Genomic DNA, 24155 nt, shown 5'->3' with positions numbered 1-24155 from the left:
GGTCACCAAATGATACGCCTGCACTTTTAAGGTTTGATCTCAAAAAACAGGTGATTCTGGTACAAAATGGCAAAGGAAGCGAATTTATATTATCCTTTCCACTGCTAATAAGCAGCAGGTGCCGTTTAGTTACTTACGGTACAGCTCTGTTACCAGTTCACTACTGAACTGAACATTCCTACCTCTGAATTGGATGCCAAGGGTAAGTTTTAAAGATGAGATTCGGCTCAGTAAAAGGCACCCTTAAATCAACAGCTTGAAATGAGAGCCGGCCCTGTTGGAGATTTAGTCTCCCTCATGGAACACTTAGCAGCCTACCTGTGATTTTAGGCACCGCTGTTACAAGAGGAAAAGATTTCTAGGCTCACTTTGTGTCGGAAACTGGTGCTTCTAGTTTTTTCAACAATAGACCTGGCTTTGCCCAGAAACCAGCCCAAACCTGAAAATAAAGCAATCAGGGATTTAGTGTGTGTGTGGTGGTGGTGGTGGGGGGGTGTTGGCTCCTTTTAGTAATCCTATGCTAAGAGGGGCAAAGATCTGAGTGCTAGATTTCAAAAACAGTGCTTAAGCAGCCAGGAAATTGTTAGCAATGAATGATTAAACTCCTAAAGGTTGTACTGGAGACAAAACAGCTAGAGGGAATATACTGAAACTCGTTTTCAGCTTTTATTCATAAATAAGAGACCTATGCCCATGTTCCTTAATCCGATGTGATTAACAGGTTCCACTTGGTACCAAATATTTAATTTATGGTCCTCTAAGTCCAGGGTGAGGTAGCCAAGGAATAGAGCAATATAAGGTTAGTCTGTTCAATCCCACCTGGCTTCTAATACAGAAACTCTGCAGTGACCACCAAAAAAAAAAAAAAAAAGTAATAAAGACAAATCCTAGCATACTTGAAGAAATGTAAATATGAGTTAAACAAGTTATTCCATGAAAGCCACAAAAACTGCTGGTATTTGCATGGCTCTACATTTATTTTAAGAGCTTCATTCAAACATAGCCAGTCTATTGGTCTCTTGAGAGTTTGCATAAGAATAAATTATATACAGCAGAAAAAAAAATTATATTGATGTAAGGTTCACTGGTATTTCCGGATACTGTTTCGAGGTGTTAAAACAGGGTTTTGGGGCCTCTGTTTGCTGATTTTGACGTTTTGTTATTGTCCCACGTCAACACGAGGCAAAAGCACCCTTTCTGTATCTCCTTCAGCTTAAAGTATGAAAAACGCGTCACTCCATATGAGGACCCTGATCCCTCGGAGAGGAAGACTAAACTCTACAAAAACAAAACCAAACAAACCCTGAACTAATTGTCCAAGGAGTCTAGTTTGGCCACAAGAAAGGAACATCACCCTCCAAACCGATTACAGGAACGTGTCCGGGGTCAGACTCTGAGCCAGGTGTTTCCGGCTACAAGGTAACAGACAAGTTCAAGGCTGGACGTGGTGGAGCGAGTCCTCTGTCCGGGCAGAGCCTGGCCAGAGCAGGTAGGGGGGCCGCCGTCTACAGGTCGGAGTCGCAGGGCAGCGAGCCTTGGCAGCACCCGGTGCTCGGCAAGGAGGCGTCGGGGGTGTCGGCCCTCTCCCCGCGGAGCACGTCCGCCGGGTTGGTGTAGGCGCTGGGCCGAGGCCGCGGCATGGGGAAGCCGACCCTGGGCTTGCGGGCGGCGCCGAGGTCGGCGGGCCGCGGCAGGTGCTGGCCGTCGCTGTAGTACTTGATGGCGGGCGCGAGCGCGGGCTCGGGCCAGTCGACGTGCACGGTGCTGATGCTGCCGCGGCGCGGGCTGCCAGGGGGCGCCTTGCGGCAGCCGCGGCAGCGCTCCTCGCACCAGGGCGCGAAGCTGAGCGCCAGCGAGAAGCCGCCCAGCAGCAGCAGGCAGCTGCCCAGGTAGCCCAGCACCAGGCTGTAGCTGACGTGCACCGTGACCGGGCTGGCGTCGGCGGGCAGGACGGTGCGGTCCTCCAAGAAGTGGTTGTACCAGGAGACCGGGATGAGGCTGAGGAGGCCGGCGGCGAAGAGCACCACGCCCGAGAGGCCGGCCAGCGCGAAGCGCGGCCGCTCCTGCCAGCAGCGCACGCCGAGCGACGCTAGCAGCAGCCCCAGGGCCGTGGCGGCCAGCGACGTGACCATGAGTCCCCGCGCCACGAGCACGAGCTCGGCCTCGAAGTAGCCCCACACGTCGGGCTGGCCACACTGGCGCTCGCGGCTGGTCTGCTCGCGGCATATGTCCCACAGGCCCTGGTACAGCTCCAAGTCCACGGGCTGGTTGAGGAAGCCCTTCACCAGCCTCCAGCCGGGCGCCAGAGTGGCCGTCAGGTTGAGCAGCAGCCCGCAGGGCGCAAGCACCATGCCCAGCGTCATCACCACCGGCGTCCGCATCCCGGGGCCCGCACCTGCCTCCTTGGCCGCCCCTGCGCCCCCGGCTCCGGCCCCCGAAGTGAGCGCGTGCGCCCTTTGTCTCCGGCGCCGGACCGTTCCCACTCCGCGGCTCGCTTCTGCTTCCCTCCGCGCGTCCCGGCCGCTCCGGCCTCCCGTCCCCAATCGAAACCAGCTGGCGGGCGGGTCTGACCGAAACCGAGGGCCGAGGTGCGGACGCCCGGAGGCGGCCGCCGCGGCCAAGCAGGTCCCTGTGGGAGGGGCGGAGGGGGTGCGAGCGGGAGGCGGCGGGGAACCTCGCGCGCGGCCGGCTCCGGGCGGCGCCGACACCCCGCCCCGCAGTCTCCGGGGACGGAGCAAAGGTCGCCCCGCCCCTGCTCCTCGCGCGGCTCCGCGGCCCCGCCGGCCTAGCGCGGGGGAGGGAAGAGGCGGCGCCGCCCGGACGGCCCCACCAGGCTCGGTGGCCGCGCCGCTGCCCTCGTTCGCGGCCGATCTGGGTTCGCCAGAGTCTCTCCCGTTCCCGCCCGAGGGCCCGGCGCAGCCAGCCTCTCCCCGCTCCGCTCCCGGCGGGGTCCGGTGTCAGCTCCAAGTTTTGAGCCGTTGCCTTTCGGGCGCTCGAGGCCGAGTGGGCGGCGCCATCGCTCCCTGCCTTTCGGGAGATGCGCCGGCAGGTGCGCACGGAGGGTCCGGTCGAGTAGGGCGTCCGGGAAGGCACTTCATTTGCTTAATAACACTTGCTCAGTGTGCTTCGTAAGAGTTCATGCTCCGGTTTAAGTTTGACTCAAAAGAATCAAAGGAGTGTTTTCCTGGGATGAGGGTTTCCAAAGGATGATGATGATGATGATGATGATGATGACGATGATGATGATGATGATGATGATGTTGTTGTTGTTGTTGTTGTTTTAGCCCCGTGGAAGATTTTGAAGAGACCAAACAAGGGAAGGGTGCTACTGGGTGTCCTGTCTAGCACACTTTTCAGTTGTATCTACCACAGGATCCTAATGCAAGTAAGTTTGTGTCAGTAGAACCTAAGTGATTATTGCCTAGTCGATACTGACCAATTTGTAAATTCATGTTAGCTGTTTACCTGTCAATGTAACATACTTCTTCTCTTACTAATAATAAACAACATCTTTGACACCTGTTCATTTTATATTTGTGTGAGAGTCATGATCTTACATTTTACTAAAAATTCTTCTTAATATTTTTCTCAGTTCCCCTATTTCTTACAATGGAAGTGCACTACCTTTATACTTGGTTAAAATTAAAACCACATACTTCTAAAAACCAAAGTTAAGTGTTGATTTGAAACAATTTTGAGCATTCTAGAGTGGATAATACCAGGGAAAGGAATCACGTCTCATGTCTTAAAAATTTTTTTTAGGGGCACCTGGATGGCTCTGTCGGTTAAGCAGCTGATGCTTGTTTGGCTCAGGTCGTGATCTCCTGGTTCATGAGATTGAGCCCCGCGTCAGGCTCTGCACTGACAGCGAGAAGCCTGCGTGGGGTTCTCTCTCTCCCTTTCTCTTTGCTCCCCTCTGATCTCTCTCTCTCAAAATAAATAAAGTATTTTTTAAGTTGTGGTAAAATACACATGGCATGGAATTTACCACCTTAACCATTTTTAAGTACACGGCCCGTCGGCATTAAGCTCATTCAGACTGTTATGTTGCTCTCACCACCAACCATCTCTTGAACTTTTTCATCTTCCCACACTGAAACTCTACCCATCGGCCGAAAACTCCCCATCCCACCACCGGTCCTCAGGCTTCCAGCCCCGGCAACCACCATCCCACTTTCTGTCCCTGTGAATTTGAGTACGAGAGACGCTTCATATGAGTGAAATCATATAGTATTTATGATTGGCCCATTTCACTTAGGATAATGTCCTTACGATTCATCCATGTCGTAGCGCGTACCAGAATTTCCTTCCTTTGTATGGCTAAATAATATCGCACTGTATCCATATGCCCCATTTGGTTTATCCATTCATCCTTTGATGCACAGTTTGATTGCTCCCACCTTCTAAGTTGCTCTAACGGTGATTAGATGACATTAGAGACCCTTGAGTCAAAGTCACACTCCAGAATATACACACTTCAGCTGTCTTCAGCTATTTACCTATGTTTGTCTCCAGTCTCCAATCAGAGACTTTGATGATGAACATAGTTCCTGTTACTAATACTCTTTCACTGGTAAAATCATTCCTGTCTGAGATTTGTGGGTTGGCTAGATATACCAACAAGGCATCCTTGCCCCTCCAGATACAGGTGTTGGAAGCAGGACACCCAATACCTGCAAGAATATTGCCCCAGCCTTGATTTCAACATGTACACACACCTGTGAAACCATCACCCTAATCAAGATGGCAAACCTATCCACTACCTACAGAAGTTTCTTTCTGCCCTTGGTACTCCTCCCTCGCATCTCCGCCTGCCACCCCTATTTCCAGGCAACCACTGATCTGCTTTCTGTCTCTATAGATTGGTTTGCATTTTCTAGAGTTTTGTGTAAGTGGAGTCCAATAATAAAGACCACACACAAGAGAATATCAGCATGTCTCCCGTGGCCCAGGAGCTCCCTAATTTGTCTGAACTAAAGATCACCTGGGGCCATCGCTTAGGGAAAACACAGATTCCCACTGAATGGGACTCCTCTGGGTAATGTGATGACATTTGTGTTTACAAGCCCCACAGAGTTCTTAGGCTTAGGGAAGTATAGGGCACAAAGCCAGTGCAGCCAAAAAGAAAACAAAAAACAAAAACCACAATTGAAATCCTTTTCAGCTCTGAGAGGATATTTTTTCTTTTGAATGCATTTCACAGTTTGCCTTTACCTTGGAACCTAACTTTTTTGTTGTATAGGACAGCAAAGAGACTTCATAAAGACTTTATGGGATCTGAATCACCTTCTCATGTAGATTCCTGTGTGGATTGAATGAAGTCCAGGCTGTGTGACCTGGGAGGGCCAGAGTCGGTATGTTCTGCCTCCTATATCTGTCTCCTGCCCTTCCATTCCTCCGCCTTCCCCACTGCCTCTACCTAAGCCTGTGACGTTCTCCCATCTTCCCTTAAACTGGCTTCTAACTCGTTTCCTACACCCGTGCTTCCTCTCTCCCTTTCTCTTAGCCACACCGGCCTTCAAAGCTGAATCTTGTGCCTAAATTAACCGCTTTTAATGCCATCTACAATGCAGCCCCAGCTACCCACTCCTACCCATCTCCCTTCTCCCTATCTCCTTCTCACACCATTACCCCCCAAAACTGGATTTTTACCCCATTCTTTTCCAAAGCATTGTGTTCCCTTTTGTCCCAAGATCTTTGCCTCTTCTGTTTTCTTTTCCTAGAGTCCTGCCTGCCCTTTCCCAACCCCAAGGTACCCTTCAGACCTTTGCTTAAATGCTATTTTTCCTGGGAGGGCTTCTCAGTCTCCTGGATTGAGTTAACTTTTCCTTTTGGGTCCTGCCATACACCCTTTTCTATTATAGCACCTGCCACAATTCCTCATTACTTGAATCACCTGGTTGTCTAGCTAGGTTGTAAATTCTTTGAGGGCAGGGGTTATTTTCCTCTTGTTCTGTTCTGCCCTGAAATCCATCTTAGAGCCTGGCTACCGTATCCACTTCACAAATCAATTGTATCTCCTTCTGTCCTGCATTCTTAGACATCGTATCCACAGACTGCTCTTACAGATGACTGTCTGGCCAAAACAGGTTGTCAACGCATCTCCGTAAAGAAATTTGCTGGTTTGTTGCTTGAATGCTTACTAATCCTCAGCATAGAAAACAAGGAAATATAGGATAGCTCCAGATATTTAGGACGATGAAGTGGAGCCCTGTGGGGGTAACTCTCTATGATAATAAGAGAAAGAAATGATAGCACTTAGTGTAGTATCTGATTATAGACCTGAGCTCTTTGTTCTGTGGGCTCCAAAGTTCACCGTAAGGCTGAGTGAGACACAAAGCACGAATCGTGGCATGGAATGAATTATTGCTAAGATTAGTACCTGTCAGTGTAAGCTGATCCCCAGACCCTATAATAGCTTTCTTTTCTGAAGACGGGCCCTATGGTAAGACAAGACTCTATTTACAGTGCCCTAGGTTTCCAGATGAATAGTGAGTTCCCAGCCATTAATTCTAAAGGGACTAAGGCTAGGTGTTCTGTCGGCCTTCACAGAGTGGCTCACAGATAACACCTAGTACAAAATCCCAGTCTTCCGCAGTGCCTTATCTTGGAAGTCACGTTACAGACTTCAGCAGGCCAAGAGGTTCCCAGAGGTGTCCTCAGAGTCCCTATACAAGGTCCTTATACTTTACTCCCACAGACGAAGGCCCTAAACACTGTCACTAGTCTTTCAATGGCCAATCCACTTCAGTAGGTTATAGAATAAAAAATAACTGATCAAAAATTAAATTATAATCATTCTCTATTGTAAAACAGCATTAAAACAGCCTGAGCTGAACTGGGTCCCTTTGATATTAGCATCAGCTTACCTTGTTGGCAACTAGCCCGACAGTGATTTTTCTAGCCTTTGTGCCCAAAGTTGTAAAAAATATATAACTTTTGGTGTCTAATTTAAAGTGGTGCCCAGTCAGCTCAGTATCACATCACCCAGATTTGTTTTCTTTGTGGAACTTATCACTACCAAAACTTTTCAAATTAATTATGTATTGACCCGTTTATAGTCTGTGTTTCTCCCATCGCATTGGAGGATCCAAACACTAGGAACCTCGCTACACTTGTCCGTGGCTGTATCTCAGCACCTAGGATACTGCCTAGCTCACAGCAGGTACTCAATAAATGTGTACTACATAGATGAAAGAAGTTTCATAAAATTCTCACACTATAACACATATGGAGGTTACAGCATTCATCACTTAAAAAAAAAATCTGTGAATCTGACTACTCTGTGCACCTTAGGAATTCTACACTATTTGTCTTTTCATAACTGACTTATTTCTCTTAGCATAATGTCCTCAAGGTTCATCCATCAGGATTTTCTTTCTTTTTGTTGATTTTTAAAACTTTATTTATTTATTTGGGGGGGGGGGGCAGAGAGAGTGTGAGTGAGCGTGAGTGGGGGAGGGGCAGAGAGAGAGAATCCCAAGCAGGGCTTGATTTGGGGCTTGATCTCATGAACCGCCAGATCACAAGGAGAGTGGAAATAAAGAGACAGATGCTTAACTGATGGAGTCACCCAGGTGCCTCCAGAGTTTTCTTTCTTTTTAAAAGCTGAGTTAATATTTCATTGTATGTGTATGCCACCTTTTGTGTATCTAGTCACCTGTCAATAGACATTTGGGTTGTGTCCACATTTTGGCTTTTGTGAATAAGGCTCCTATGATGGTATATCACTTCTAATCTATCATATTTCACTCTGTATGGTGACTGCCTACCTAAAGCAAGAATTGGAGGCCCTGAGTGGCTCAGATGGTTAAGTGTCTGACTTTTGATTTTGGCTCAGGTCCTGATCTCATGGTCATAAGATCAAGCCCCACGTTTGCACCCCTGCTGGGCGTGGAGTCTCCTTGGGGTTCTGTCTCTCCCTCTCTCTCTGCCCCTCCCCTACTCATGCTCTCTCTCACAAAAACAAACAAAAGCATGAATCTATTTTCCATCCCTCTCATATGTATCAGAAGGCATTCTGGGGTATCATGCCACATAGGAAAAAAAGCTTGCTTAAGTTTTATCTTCTGAGGGCTCCAAACCTTTCTTGGCTTAGCATTAGGATGCTGCTTTACAAAGATAAGGCTGCATGGTATGGGTGGGGTGTTCCCAGGACCCAGTTGCCATTCGCTATCTTACACAGCCTGCTTCTCTTCAACCCTGTCCATTCCTGTCTACTGCAGAGCAAACATATTTGCCATGCCATGGACTAGATTCCTGTAGGTCTTTGACATAGTTTTCATTTTGAGATTGGGTATTTTCTTATTTACAAGTTCATGTATGTGTGCACACATGTGTTGTGTGCATGTGCAAAAATTTATGCTGCATCACAACCATGGCAAACTCCTAAATGGAAAAACCGAGAACTATAATGATAGTAATGCTTTCCAAATTCATGTAAAGATTCTGTGCAAATCCAATAAAAAGTCATGCTAAGACTGAATAGGTGAATGCAAAGCTCATTTGGAAATATACATGAATGAAATACATTAAGACATTTCTGAAAGAGCAAAATGTAAAGTGCATGCATGCTGGCTATTAAATGTGCTATAAAGGTCTAATTAATAATTCAAGTGTGAATGTAGTACTAGAATAGGAAGACGGATTAATAAAAATAGTCAAGGGGTGCCTGTGTGGTTCAGTCCGTTAAGTGTCTGACTTTAGCTCAGGTCATGATCTCACAGTCTGTGAGTTTGAGCCCCACGTCGGGCTCTGTGCTGACATCTCGGAGCCTAGAGCCTGCTTTGGATTCTGTGTCTCCTTCTCTCTCTGCCCCTCACCCACTTTCACTCCATGTCTCTCTCAAAATAAAGAAGCATTAAATTTTTTTTAAATAAAGTATAAAATATAGTAAAAAACACAGATCCTACTTATATATAAACTTATAATTTGATAAGGTGGAATTTCAACTGATAGAGAAAGGCATGAAAATTCAATTGTGTTGTGGCAACCCCTGAGTTTTGGGAGAAGAAAAAAAACATATGTCTGCATCACAAAATACATAGAGAACGAAGGAAAACAGGTTTAGGTGGACCATATTGTTACATACAAAAAGGAATTCTGAAAGAAGTGGAAGGAAGTAGAGAGGGGGTTAAATGTATACGCTGTGCAAAGCCTTTCTAAGCAAAACACCAAAGGTGGCAATTATAGAGAAAAGGCTTGGCAGACTTAACTGTATGGAAGCTTAACATTTTAACTTTAGTAATGCCTCAAAATTTGGACACATTTTTTTTCAGTTTTTGTAGCAGAAGAGTAGTCAATATTTTACGTCTATATGGCAAGTCAATAGGAACACTTAATACCCCTGTGAAAACTGGGCAAAGAAAATGCACAGTCATAGAAGTAAATAAACACCTATAAGTATAGTCAAAAGTGTTCAGTTAGGGGCACCTGAATGGCTCAGTCGTTTGGGCGTCTGACTCTTGATTTCGACTCCAGGTCATGATCTCACGGTTGTGGCATCGGTCTCTGCGCTGAGTGTGGAGTGCTCAGGATACTCTCTCTCTGCCCCTCTCCCCCATTCACACTTTCTGTCTTTCTCTAAAAAATAAAACAAAATAAGAATTAAAAAGTGATCAATTAAATGACTCTTTTATTCACATAAATCCAAAACCAAACATGGGTAAGCCAGTTTTCTTTTTTTTTAAATTTTTTTTTTCAACGTTTATTTATTTTTGGGACAGAGAGAGACAGAGCATGAACGGGGGAGGGGCAGAGAGAGAGGGAGACACAGAATCGGAAACAGGCTCCAGGCTCTGAGCCATCAGCCCAGAGCCTGACGCGGGGCTCGAACTCCCGGACCGGGAGATCGTGACCTGGCTGAAGTCGGACGCTTAACCGACTGCGCCACCCAGGTGCCCCTTCTCTTCTTTTTTTAAAAAAAATTTTTAATGTTTATTTTGAAGGAGAGAGAGACAGAGAATGAGCGGGAGAGGGGCAGAGAGAGAGAGGGAGACGCAGAATCTGAAGCAGGCTCCAGGCTCTGAGCTGTTGGCACAGAGCCTGACGTGGGGCTCGAACTCAAGAACCTTGAGACCATGACCTGAGCTGAAGTCAGATGCTTAACCAACTGAGCCACCCAGGTGTCCCCAGTTTTCTCTTCTTGAACTGGAAATGTTAAGGGGAAAAATACTACCCAATCTTGGCTAGAGTTGGGGAAAAAGTCATTACCGGAGGGAAAGTAAACAGTGAATTTTTGCAGAGGTGATGTTGCAGTTTGTTTTTTTAAAGACTTAGATATGTGCTGTCTCAATGATTTATCAATTAACATTCTAGGTATTTGCTTCAAGGAAATAAACTAAGGATGTGGGAAGATGTAGCTATAAGGATGTCCACTGTAGTACCCTTTATAATAAACACATTATAAAATCAAATTGCAATATGAAACCAATTAGGTTAAAAAGATATATACGTGTATTGGAAAACAGTAGAAGGAGATACACTAAAATATTAACTGTTCTTGAAGAGGTGTGATTTACTATTGCTTTTTATTTTCTTTGAGATTTTATACATTTTCAATTTTTCCTTTCTGTAGAATTTATTTTATTTATTTTATTTTTTAGAGTTTAAAAAAGTGTACTTATTTATTTTGAGAGAGGGCACAAGCAGGAGAGAGGCAGAGCAAGGGAGAGAAAGGACCCCAGGCAGGCTCCAACTGCCAGCACAAAGCCCAACAAGAGGCTAGAACCCATGAACCATGAGGTCATGACCTAAGCAGAAACCAAGAGTTGGATGCTCAACCAACTGAGCCACCCAGGCACCCCAACGCAATTTGAAAAACTCAACTTTTGCAAGTTTACAGTCAGTTAAGTTTCTCCATTTTTCGGACTTTGAAAGTCAAGTTGCGTATTCTTCTGACACACACATCTCTTCCATAATTGTGAATGCACCATCTTTTAAAATGGCCACAACTAGACCTACTCTTAGATGAAAAATAAAGCTGAATTCTATTGTGACGTGACGTTTAGTTGTTCCCAGAAATGCACACACAAGAAATGATATGCACTTATTTCAGGAAGAAAATTGGGTGCTATTTTTCTATATTTCCAAGTGTTTTTCATGTTTATGCATGATATAGAAGCACTCTTTACATAGTGACAAACAGCAAGGGCAAAATTCAACACTTAAATCAGTCAGGAGCCTCAAAATTTACATTTGAACTTCACTTTGAACTTCCAGAATATATTTGGTAACTATAGTGTAGATTGGTAAACAGATGACCTTATATCCCATTTTCCTATTTTTACATTATTTCTTCTTTTGGAAGGTCATTTTTAATAATATCATGGCTGTAACTGTAGTCAATGTTGTATGCTTACAAATAGTAAGAAACACATTCTCTCTTTTTCTTCCTGGATCTCTGAATACACTTTCTTATGGTTGCTAAGCAGATAGTACAAGTCTATGAATGACTCAATGTTTTGTTTACCATATTATTTTATGTCTAACTACGTGTGGGAAATCCCTTAAACCCAGTAACAGGCAAAAACTGTATACTGCTAGACATTAAGCTTCAATTAGGAAGTTTAAATTAAAGGGGAAGTTTTTAAAAATTTTTTTTAAAAATCTTTTTTTTAACATTTATTCATTTTTGAGAGACAGAGAGGCAGAGTGTGAGCAGGCGAGGGGCAGAGAGAGAAGGAGACACAGAATCTGAAGCAGGCTCCAGGCTCCGAAGTGTCAGCACAGAGCCCGACGTGGGGCTTAAACCCACAAACCGTGAGATCATGACCTGAGCCGAAGTCGGAAGCTCAACCGACCGAGCCACCCAGGCGCCCCTAGATTCAAGGGGAAGTTTTAGCCTAAAGATATCAAAGCTATAGTGCTTTAAAAGGAACTGTTGCCCCATTCCATAGGATTTAATTTATATGCATAAAGTAAAAGTTAATAAATTTGGCAAACTCTCTTGTCTGTATTTCTGTTCTCTGCCACTCACTGCTAAAAGGAGAAAACACTCTAGACCGCCCTGGAAAGTTCTGTGTCCTATCTTGCTCCTTTTCACAGTTATGTTTCACATCAACAGACGGAGATGGGGTGAATTTCACTGAGGCAACTTGAGTATGAGGAACAGAGAGGTTATGTATCACTGACATGTGAATAGTGATTTCACATGCACATCGTTGAGAAAGGTGCAGAAATGTGTATTGCTCACCTCTGGTTTGCATGGGATTTGGTTAGCCCAGGAGCTAGAAAAAGAATGCCATAACACAGAACAATTTCTGAGCATGAGCTTTTGAGAAAAAGTTCATTTTCCCATCAGGCCAACATTCTCCTCCACCTCCATTTGGTAGAAGCCATTCAAAACAGAACCTGTTAAACTTGTAAAACTTGTCAGTTGTCTGTGAAGTTGGATGCCATCGGTCAGGCATTTTATCAGCTTTTCAGTTCACCTGGATCAATAACAACACATCATGTTAACAACAGAGCAGGTACACTTCAGTTCTTGACCCGGACAAAACCCAACAAGGGGGAAATGGACGAGCCTACCATGGTGTGTCCAAAGAAACACTTGTTGGGGCTGGAAGGGCCATGAGAAGGTGGGCTCCAATCTTCTTATTTTCCTGATGTGGATTCAGAGGTGTGGAGAGGAGAAGCGACTTTCAGACCTATAGAGTGAAGACAGTCAGTGCCAGCTCTGACACTGAACAGACGTGAGTGTAAGCCTGGCTCGGCCATGCTTTGTTTGCCTTTGGGCACATTCGGCTCTCAGGGTCTTAACTTTTTTCTCCAAGTGTAAAATGGAGCGATTAGCTCCTACTCAACCGGAGTGTTATAAAGATGAATGAGTTAACGAACCTTCATAATATATGTAACATATACTAGGCAGTTTAAAATAGTATTTTTTATTAACATCGATGAGACTAGATTCATCTGTATCTGGGTGATTGTAGAGATTGAACCCCATGATACTCCTTCCCTAGCATTTCAAAAATATAATAAAGAAGGGAACCTGTAAGTCTCCAGAGCGTAACAGAGAGGAAGTAGCGTGCTCACAGTGATGACGTGGTAGTGACTCGAAACAAAAGGCGGCATTTAGGTGCATCTAGTTCTCTAGGTATATCTATCTCTCTAATTCCAGCTACGGAAAATAAGGTCAAGAGCCAACACATGAGGCAGTGGCATTAAAACAAGTGTGTTTAGGGGCTCCTGGGTGGCTCAGTCGGTTGAGCGTCCGACTTTAGTTGGGGTCATGATCTTGCAGCTCGTGAGTTCGAGCCCCGCGTCGGGCTCCGTGCTGACAGCTCAGAGCCTGGAGCCTGCTTCGGATTCTGTGTCTCCTTCTCTCTCTGCCCCTCCCCTGCTCTCTCTCTCTCTCTCTCTCTCTCTCTCTCTCTCTCTCTCTCAAAAATAAATAAACATTTTAAAAAAAGTGTGTCCAGTCCACAAACCAATGTAGCATTAACGATAACCCAAATCCTTAGCCCCTGCTCCATTTGTTTTTAGACTTGAGTTAGTCATTCTGTAAGTCAAATGCAAGTGTTGAAAACCTAGACACTTTTAAAATTCAGTTAGTTTTGCAGAAGGAGTTACATAAAAAATCTTAGAAGTTGCTTCAGGCTAATTTTGATACAGAACTCTAAAGCTGATTAAAAATATTTTTTCTCAGGGCACCTGGGTGGCTCACTAGGTTAAGTGTCTGACTTTGGCTCAGGTCACGATCTCATGGCTCGAAGGTTTGAGCCCCACGTTGGGCTCTGTGTTGACAGCTCAGAGCCTAGAGCCTGCTTCAGATTCTGTGTCTCCTTCTGTCTCTGCCTCTCCCTGCTCAAGATCTCTCTAAAATGAATAAATGTTTTTTAAAAAAATTTAAAAATAATAAAAATATTTTTTCTTGGTCACTGGAAATGTAATAGAGCATTTCTAAAGTAGAATGTTGCTATATAATTGGAGACTACAAATGTAAATTCTAAATTGGAATAGCACTTTGTTGAGGATATGTAAGATACAGTTGGTAGAATGAGGAAGGCAGTGAATCAAAAGAAAATGACCCCATCAGAATTGGAATCTTTCTGCATGATCGTTAGAAAGATGGTCAGTTGATGCCCTATGCTATAATCAAACCCCAGCCACATGTTGTTTGTGTTTTGATTTAAATGTATTTAAATTTTCTTGGGCATTTGATTTTACTAGAGTGCAATTCATGAACAATACTCATCACGATATTCCGAATGGCTTCTGGCTGTGTGGTAAATAACAGTCTTAATTAACTGGAAAAGGTGCCCCCACTTTGGCTGGGGGAACACGCACTGATCCCTTTGAGAGGGGGCTGACTGGGGGATTGGTCAGCTGGAAGATTCCCAGGGGAAGCAATGACACAGGATTTAGAAGCCCCGGCTGTGCCACTTGTTAGTCACATCGCCTGTAAAACGTTGCTTATTGCTTATCGTGGGGGCAATAAAACTCACCTCCTGGAGGCAAGAGTTCTTATCTATAAATGGTTAGGAGAAGAGGAAGTTCCTTAAGGGAGACCTATAAAGTATTGAATTTTGAACTGCATGATAAGGCAGGTAAAAGTAAGGGAGGACATTGGTAAGAAATGACATCCTGGTGAGAGATTTGGCTACTTTAAAATCCATTTGTAGACTTTAGAGAATCTGACAATGTGTTTTCCATTCACATATAATTGAATTATGACTAATCCACACTTACGTACAGCATGATTTCTATCTTCAAGCCTGAAAGTACTGAATCAGTGGGCCTTGGCTGCATAAAGAGTATATCAAGAATCCATGGCTTACAACAATAACTTATTATTTCTCTTCATTCTGTGGCTTGGCTGGGTGACGCTTCTGCTGGCCTTACCCTCTGACATGGGGGCTGGGGGCTGCTGGGGCAGCTGAGGTGTCCACACAGCCTGGCCTGGCCTTAGGGTCTCTCGGCATCTTGGAGGCTGCCGGGGGCACTTTGTGTGTGGTTCTGGGGTTCCGGCAGCAAGAGGGGGCCGCTCTAATGCACCAGTACTCTGCAAGTCTCTGCTCGCTTTTGTCAAGTCACACGGCCAAGGCCAGAGTGGGTGTGGGAAGGGATTGCCCAGGGCATGGATAGAGAGAGATGAGAACAAACTGGGGCTATTACCTGCTTGTTGCGGGCCTCGTTCTTCCAACCCACTTTGGATTGTCTTCCCCCAAAGAATCCTACTTGCAGCTACCTCTTCACCATCCCTTTGGCAAAAAGTTCCAGCCAGGGCCTGTAAAGTTAAAAGGACAACTCTTGTAATATTTTGTTAGGGGTTCAGGATTTACACTTGGTCTCTTTTCTGCTGTTCTCTCTTCAATAAGACATAAATTTCACTGCTGATTAACTTTGTCCTAAGGGACAGGTGAACATAATTCCCAGCATGACTTTTGGAGATGATGTGCCCTTGGGAAATGAACAGATGGATTTCCTTCCGGGCAGAAGAGGAGAACCTTATAAATTCGCCCCCTATCTGCTTCAGCACATTCCTCTTTGTCATCAAAGCATGCCCTTGAACTTCCTTGCAGTGCATCTGAACATCACCGTTTGGAATGTGGCCCAGTGTCAAGGGTTTCTCATTGTCTGGATATGTAACTAAGGAAATGTGTTTCCCGGGAGTTTTAAAATTCCAATCTATTGTCTAGCTAATCTGTTTATTCCTGCAGATAAAAAGGAAAAAATGTATCAAACATTGTTTTTATTTTTACTCAACCCACATCCTCATTCAGAAGTTGAACTGTTGGCCGTATCAAGGGAATCAGGTTCTTTTCTGAGCACCGGACCAATTACCAGTTCCTGGTGAATATGGAAATAAATGGCTCTTTTTTTTTAAAAGGATATGTTGTACTATTCCAGTGCTTAAAGTCAAATTGGACAGAATGTCATGTCAAGCCACTTGAAAACGAAGGACGTGACACCATCTCGTCTCATTTGGTGAGCTGAACGTATGTGCCCATTGTCCCACATACTTCTTTCTTCTCATTTCAGTGACTCTTTCCTTATTCATTTAGTTTGCTTCCATGCTTGTCACTTGAAAACGATGTTCTCTTGTTTCTTGGACTTTCTCTAGTGGCATAATCCACCCCAGGCCACCGCCATCCCAAGGCGCACACACTGATTCTGTCTGGTACCGCATGGGGTCCTCAGGAGGAACAATGCCTACCTGTCACGCAGGGCCGTGAGCCCCCTTCCTAGAGGGGAGGGGGCAGGGGGTGGCCTGAGGGAAGCCAGTGAGAGGACACACTTGGAAGATGAGACTTCGGGCAGGTAAAGGGGAAAGGGTGTCAGGCAGAGGAACCAGCAGGCCCAAGACCATGGAGTGGTTCTTGAGAATCAGTGAGTGTGTGTTGGTGTGAATGTGTGCACGTGTGATCTCATGAGCAGCAGCAGCTAAGGTGTCTTCTGGAAGAAGCTGCCATCTGAGGGGCGTAGTCTTCATTCTGCAGTCAAGAAAAGTACCGCGGCTGGAAAGGGAATGCCTGACTTGGTTTTGAGCCATCTCTCCAGCAGGACCGAGGGAACACGGCAGGGAGACTGGCTAGGAGGCTGATTTTGTAATGCTGCAGGTGATAGGTGTCAGACTTGGGACAGAAGCGATCGTACTGGAGAAGAGAAAAGCAAAATTAACGTGGTGGGGAAGGGTGAGGGTGATGCTTAGCCTGGCGTCTGGGTGAATGGTGAAAGCCACGTCCAAGAGTTAAGATGGGGACTCGACACTGGGGTGTTGGTGAAGGAAGACGGCCAGGGCTTGACATGTGGGTGTGGGTAAATTTGCCTTTGGAGACTTTGGAGGTTAAAAAAAAAAAAAAGATTCTATATGCTCAACATCATTCATCATTAGGGAAATGCAAGCCAAACTATAGTGAGCTATCACCTCACACCTGTCAGAATGGCTAAAATAAAAAAATATGGGGGCGCCTGGGTGGCTCAGTCGGTTAAGGGTCCAACTGCAACTCAGGTCACGATCTTGAGGTTGGTGGGTTTGAGCCCCGTGTTGGGCTCTGTGCTGACAGCTCAGAGCCCAGAGCCTGCTTCAGATTCTGTGTTTCCCTCTCTCTCTGCCCCTTCCCTGCTCTCTCGCTCTCTCTCTCTCTCTCAAAAATAAACATTAAAAAAATAATAAAATAAAAAACACAAAGAAAAACCAAGTGTTGGTGAAGATGTGGAGAAAAAAGAACCCTCTTGCACTCTTGTTGGGAATGCAAACTGGTGCAGCCGCTGTGGAAAATGGTATGGAGATTTCTCAAAATGTTAAAAAATAGAGGTACCCAATAATCCAGTATTGCATTGCTGGGTATTGAGCAAAAAATACAAAAACACTAATTCAAAAGACTACACACACCCCTACGTTTATAGCAACATTATTTACAAGACCCAAATTACGGAAGCAGCCCAAGTGACCACTGATAAATGAATGGATAAAGACGAGGTGGCATATATATGTAAGGGAATATTATTCAACCAAAAAAAGAATGAAACCTTGCCACTCGCAATAACGTGGATGGAGCCAGAGAGTAAAATGCTAGGTGAAATAATCAGTCAGAGAAAGACAAATACCATATGACTTCACTCACAGGCAGAATTTAAGGAACAAAACAAGCAAAGAAAAAAGAGACGAAATAAGTGAAAGGGATTCAGGGTACACCTCCCAGATGAGCAGAGAGTCACGTAGAGAATTCTCGGAGCCTGCATTTTACACCTGAAACTAATATAACACTGTAGGTTAAGTGTATTGGAGTTAAAATTTTTAAAAAATGAATTAAAAAAGGAAAAGATTCCATAGATGACTCAGAGATCTGACAGGGATCAGGCTGAGGTGTGATGCCTTTGGTTCCAGCCAGCTCAGTACCCCTTAGGTCTGCCAACCTCTTCAGACTTTCCTTCACCCGTTCGGGTGATCTCATGTCAACTTATAGTCCCCTAGATTTTTAGTGTTGCTTTCTGTGTACAACAATAAAATTACACAGTTTTTTTAATGTTTATTTATTTTTGAGAGAGACAGAGACAGAATGTGAGTGGGTTAGGGGCAGAAAGAGAGGGAGACACAGAATCAGAAGCAGGCTCTGGGCTCTGAGCTGTCAGCACAGAGACCGATGCAGGGCTCGAACTCATGAGCTGTGAGATCGTGACCTGAGCTGAAGTCGGTCACTCAACTGACTGAGCCACCCAGGCGCCCCTAAAATTTAAAGTGAAATGGAAAAAATATCAGGTCACTTCACTTGAAAATAAAAGTGACTAACATAACTATATATATATATATATAAACTATATATATAAACCATATATATATATAAACTATATATATATATATAAACTATATATATATAAACTATATATATATATAAACTATATATATATTTATATATAAAAGTGACTAACATAACTATATATATATAAACTATATATATATATAAACTATATATATATAAACTATATATATAAACTATATATATATATAAACTATATATATATAAACTATATATAAACTATATACATATAAACTATATATATAAACTATATACATATAAACTATATATATATAAACTATATATATATATATACACACACATATATATATGTATTTTGAAGAGTATAGAGCCGTCAGTTTTCCTATCTCCCTTGCTCTGTTTTTACCTTTACACCCATAGCTCGTATGTATCCACTTCTTTTCCCTCTCTCGATATTCTTTTGCAATCTTCCACTTAGAGGGTAAGAGTATGGGACGTCTTTCCCATCTGTGTTCTGCAGGGTTGGTCAACTACCACCTCTGGGAGGCAGTGGGACAGAAAAACTTAACTCTCCTCTTCTTTAGGTGTCTCCTTGAAGCATTGGGAGCTCAGATTGATAGCATTTTCATCCCCATTCGTTGATCCCTGAAACAAAAAGATACACCAAAACTTTATTATTCAGGCAGTAGAATTGCAGATTATAGGCACGGTTAAAGAGTTTGGTGAATTTCGGCAACGATTCTGCCTCTTATAAAATTGAGATTATATATCTTTCATGAAGAAAGAGCAATGGCTCCCATTTTCTGGGTGCCTACCCGTGTGCCAGTCCAGCGCAAAATCCTTAGCTCACACCCACTCATTCTACGCCTTTGTAACAGGATGTTAAATGTGACGTCTCTATGTATTTGGCAGAGGCTTCAAAGCTTGGGAACAAGGGATGCCAGACATTTCTGTAGAACCTGTTCTGCCACTGTCACCCATCACCCACCTGCAAGACAAAGTGAAAAAATCCACTGAGAAAAATCACGGCTTGAGTTTGTCATTCAGCAATTTTATGCCGTGATAGAGAGCCATGTTCTCTATAAGCGTGTCAGACTTGATCTGTTGTATGGTTCGGTTTAGCTCAAGTTTTATTTCTTAGGAAAACCAAAGCCCCTCAGACTCTACACGAGTCCTTTTTGGTTCCAAGAGTTTGGAGCAAAGGCTCAGGTGACCCCACAACTGCAAAAGTCCATTTTCCCATTTGAATTGGTAAATAGGCCCAGTGAAGAAAAGTGGCAAAGTAGTATATTCTTAACATTTCCCTAGAATAAGAAATACAAGGATAGCGTGACACTAGCTTATGAACACCCCCTACCCCCCAGATTTTTTTAAAAATTATTTTTAAGGTTTATTCATTTTTCAGAGACAGAGAGAGACACAGCGTGAGTGGGGGAGGAGCAGAGAGCGAGGGAGACACAGAATCTAAAACAGGCTCAAGGCTCTGAGCTGTCAGCACAGAGCCCTGGGACTCGAACTCATGAGCCATGAAATCATGACCTGAGCTGAAGTTGGACGCTGAATCTACTGAGCCATGCAGGTCTCCCCGCTGTCCCCACAGCTTTTTTATTTCTTGTAGTGCTCTTGTGTAATGTTGGCATTTGGAGTTTGTTAATTTTCAGTTAATTCTTACATTAGTTTCCTACGGCTGCCATGACAAAGTAACACAAACCGGGCGGCTTAAAACAACAGAAATCTATTGTCTCACAGTTCTGGAGGCCAGAAGTCTGCAGTCAATGTGTTGGCAGGGCTGTGCCTTCTCTGAAGCAGAGGGAAGGATCCTTCCTTGCATCTTCCAGCTTCTGGTGGCCCCAGGTGTTCCTCGGCTTCTGACAGCATGACTCCAGTCTCTACGTCCATCATCACGTGGCTTTCTCCCTGTGTGTCTGTGCACAAATTTCCCACCTTTTATAAGGGCACCGGTCATATTGCATTAAGGGCCAATCCTTCTCTGGTATGACTTCATCTTAATGCAGTTGATTACAACTGCAAGGACCCTATTTTTAAAGAAGGTCACATTTTGAGATACTGAGGGTTAAGACTTCAACATATCTTTTTTTGTCGGGCGAGGAGGGAACACAATTCAACCCATAGCAATAATCAATCACGTTTCCAGTCCACTTGGAAGCAGAATTTCTTCTTTGCGAAGAAATCTAAGGTTGCCTCTGAAGCCTGCCTTCTCCTGGGGGCCCGTTCTGTCTGCTCTACCGCTGGGCATCAGATCCCCCACCAAGACACAAGGGATTTCATCCATTGCTGGCCCTGAATTATGTAGGGTATCCCTCCTAGAATCTTTACTTTATAAATGTCAACCATTTGACTTGAGCTGGAAGAAAAACACTTCAGGATAGAGCAGAGGCAGAGAAAGGAGCAGGGGAGTGAGAAAGTCCCCAGGGTGCCAGAGCAGCACGGGAAGGCCTCAGAAACACATTGCCAACCAACCCGGCCCTCTGTATGCTGCTTTGGACGGAGTTGGCAAAATGGACGTGGGTTGAAATCGGTCTCTGAGTGGCAGTTGTGGAAAGTCACTCCTGGCAATCACACCCCATCTCTGCTGAGTATGACCGAGACGCATGCTAGCAGGTTGAACGGAGCAATCGGGGCTGTGCACCGACCAGAGGACAGCAGCAGAGAGGGACCCCATCTGGGAGCCACGGTCAGGTGGCATTCCAGCACTGACAGTTTGTGGCATTTTCCCAAGAAGGACCGATTCCGTTTGTTATCCAAAATTAAAACCATTTAGCCCTTCCTTCCACCGCCTCCTTCTAACCTCTTCTCCAGCCAGTGGCCCTCAGCGATGCTGATGTGCAGAAGCAGATTAAGCATGTGATGGCTTTTATTGAACAAGAAGCTGATGAGAAAGCAGAAGAAATTGATGCAAAGGAAGAGCTCAACATTGAGAAAGGTCATCTTGCGCAAACCCAAAGACTGAAAAGGATGGACTACTGTGAGAAGAAAGAAAAGCAGACTGAGCAGCAGATGAAAATTCAGATGTCTAATTTAATGAATCAAGCTAGGCTCAAAGTCCTCAGAGTGAGAGGTGACCTAATTACAGACCTGCTGAATGGAGCAAAACAGAGACTCGGCAAAGTGGTAAAGGATACAACCAGGCACCGGGTGATCCTGGATGGCCCGGTCCTCCAGGTTTGTACCAATTGTCGGCGCTCCGAATGATCGCTGCAGGAAACAGGATTTCCCTCCAGTAAAGGCCGCAGTGCAGAAAGCGATTCCTATGTACAGAATCGCTGCCAGAAAGAGATGTTGATGTCCACATTGATCAGGAGGCTGCCCTGCCTGAGGAAATAGCTGGCGGAGTTGAGATCTACAAAGGGGATCGTAAAATAAAAGTTTCCAGTCCCCTAGAAAGCCAGCTGGATCTCATAGCCCAGAAAGCAGATGATGCCAGAAGTACCGGGTGCTTTATGTGGTGCAAATGCCAACAGGAACTTTTTGGGCTTAGCCTTTGGGAGCGGTGGACGTGATCCACGGCTCTCTGGGAAGGAGGTGTTCCAATCTGTGCCACTGAAGCCTTGGCAGACTCTCTGGCTCGTTCTCAGAGGTGCTCCTGAGGCACCTCCTTCCCACTTCTGCAGGAGCACCGTGAACTTGTGTCTACCTCCCGCTGCATTTAACACCGTGCCTGCTATACAGAGGCTACTATATAAACACACGAGTAAATAACTCTTAAGGCAACATTTGACTGTGTGAGCCTTGAAATCTTGAGTGGAATGAAGATCACTACTTTTACGAATTAAAACAGCAATGGAGCCCAGTGTGGGGCTTGAACCCATGACCCTGAGATCAAGACCTGAGCTGAGATCAAGAGTCAGATGCGTAACCGGCTGAGCCACCCAGGTGGACTTCAACAAGAAATTTCTGATGCCTTAAAAACTTGTGTTGTTTCCTATAAAAGATTTGAGAGGTAAAGCTAGAGGTGGGGGGGGGGGGGGACTGCCAGCTTGTAAACCAAACACGGGGTAGTGATTAAAATGTGACAAAAACCTTTCTGTATTTAATGAATGATTCCACGTCAACAAATAACAGGAATATTAAAAATACAGCCATTTACACTGCTTGGTATTCAACCGTGTCATTGTGCTAAACAGGAAAACAAAGGTACTTAACCTTTGTTTTTTTGTATTTTGATGGGAGGTGACTGGGTCTAGTGGAAATAATTTGGGTCTTGTATAATATTAGCATTTGCTGTTTGTTCATTTAAAAATTTTGGCGGGTAGGGGCGCCTGGGTGGCTCAGTTGGTTGAGTGTCCGACTTCGGCTCAGGTCATGATCTCGCGATCTGTGAGTTCGAGCCCCACGTTGGGCTCTGTGCTGACAGCTCAGAGCCTGGAGCCTGCTTTGGATTCTGTGTCTCCCTGTCTCTCTGCCCCTCCTGGGGCATGAGCCCGCTCATGCTCTGTCTCTCTCTCTCTGTGTCAAAAGTAAACAAGCATTAATTAAAAAAAAAAATTTTGGCGGGTGGGAAATAAACTTTCCTGCTTTGAGTTTTCTCATGCATTAAATGAAGACAATGACATCGGCATTACGGATATATGCACTACGCGATGGCAACTGTGCTAGAACAGTACATATTGCCATCTTTTTTTCATCCTCTGATCCCACCCACCTCTCCTTTCAGAGACTGGCCCAGGACTTGGCCTCCTACCAGGGTAAGTCTCAAAAGAGTTGCCACCGCACCTGCGCTCTCACCCGGGTCCTTTCCCACCCTACTCCAGTCAGTTCTCTGTCTCTGGAATTCTGCAGGCACGGCCCCCGTGAAGTTCACCAGTGACTTCCATCTGCTACCTCATGCTCAGCCTTCTGTCCTCAGAGCAACATTTCCCAGCTGAGCACTCTTCCCTTCTGACAACACATTTCTCCAGGCTTCTAGGACTTCACAGTGGTCTGGAATTCCTCTCACTGCACAGTCCTTTTTCGTGTCTCTGTAGTTTTCTTCTCCTTGTGGACTTCTAAGTGGGAGAGTACGCCAGGCCCCCACTCGGGGACAGACTTCTCCTGTCCTCCCCTCCCTGCCTAGGCCATCAGGTCATCTCACACATATGCCAATGACTCTTGGTCCGTCGCCTTACCCTGGGAATTACATGTGGCCACGTCCACCCAGAGGTCAATAGGATACTTCAACCTTAACCCAGAGCCCCACTGAACCTCTGCCAGTCTTCATCGCCCTCCACGAGTCTTCCTCTTCTGACTCCACGGCTGTCCCTTCCATCGAGTTGCTGGGGAAAGAACCTAGAAGCCATCCTGGACTCCATTCTGTCCCTTTCCATGTCCGACCCATCAAAGTTGTATCAGGGTTGCTTCCAGAATGTATCTTGAATCCAACCACTTCCCATCATCTCTGTGACTAAAACTGTAATGCCAAACACCATCATGACTCCACCTGGTGTCTGGTCACCTGAGAGTCCATTATCCACACAGAAAGCGAGAACCAGATGACGTCACTCTCCTGCTTGAAGCCTCCCAGTAGCTCTTACTGCCGCCAGAATGGAATACGAAGTCCTTGGCCTGGCCTGTAGTTCTGACACGACCCGGCTCCCGTCTTGTTCTCCACCTGAATCTTTAACATTTCCTCCTCATCCATCCAGACCCAGCTTCAGTGGCCACCTGTCTGTCTCCCTCACGTGTCATGCTTCTTCCTTCCTTAGCACCTCTGCACTGCTCTTCTCTGCCAGGAACTCTCTCCCTGAGACTGTCGTGTGCTCTCTCCTCATGATGTAGGTCTTCGATGGTTCCTGCTCAGAGACTGTCCTGACGTGCCTGGCAGGAAGGGCCCTCCACCCCATTTCAACGCTTTCCATGACCTCATTTTACCCTCCTCTCAGAACACAGCTCCATCTGACACTATACCTGGTACTTCTCTCTTTATGTGACAGT

The 24155-nt window shown here is 45.2% G+C and overlaps 1 protein-coding gene, 1 long non-coding RNA gene and 1 pseudogene across 4 annotated transcripts in view; 1 reads left to right on the top strand and 2 right to left on the bottom strand.

The window, feature by feature from the left end:
• Positions 1 to 642: 642 nt before the first annotated feature.
• Positions 643 to 2513, bottom strand: CLDN23 (claudin 23). The gene has a single exon (XM_023252422.2). The coding sequence runs from the start codon at positions 2379 to 2381 to the stop codon at positions 1506 to 1508; it is 876 nt and encodes a 291-aa protein (XP_023108190.1). The 5' UTR covers positions 2382 to 2513; the 3' UTR covers positions 643 to 1505.
• Positions 2514 to 8893: 6380 nt separating this feature from the next.
• Positions 8894 to 24155, bottom strand: part of LOC123384795 — a 199705-nt gene continuing 184443 nt past the window's right edge. Inside the window, exons 4-10 of one of the 3 annotated variants that reach the window (XR_006596379.1) lie at positions 19972 to 20149; positions 19040 to 19212; positions 18631 to 18869; positions 15118 to 15229; positions 12529 to 12647; positions 12194 to 12431; positions 8894 to 9582 (exon numbers count right to left, since the gene is read on the bottom strand). This is a non-coding gene — a long non-coding RNA (uncharacterized LOC123384795). The remainder of the gene's footprint in view (positions 9583 to 12193; positions 12432 to 12528; positions 12648 to 15117; positions 15230 to 18630; positions 18870 to 19039; positions 19213 to 19971; positions 20150 to 24155) is intronic. The other 2 variants (XR_006596378.1, XR_006596380.1) reach the window with 2 other exon arrangements.
• On the top strand, positions 20141 to 22573 carry LOC101091935 (annotated as a pseudogene).

The sequence above is a fragment of the Felis catus genome, chromosome B1 (assembly GCF_018350175.1).
Source record: "Felis catus isolate Fca126 chromosome B1, F.catus_Fca126_mat1.0, whole genome shotgun sequence".
Classification (NCBI taxonomy): Eukaryota; Metazoa; Chordata; class Mammalia; order Carnivora; family Felidae; genus Felis; species Felis catus.
This window is presented reverse-complemented; position numbering and strand designations above follow the sequence as displayed.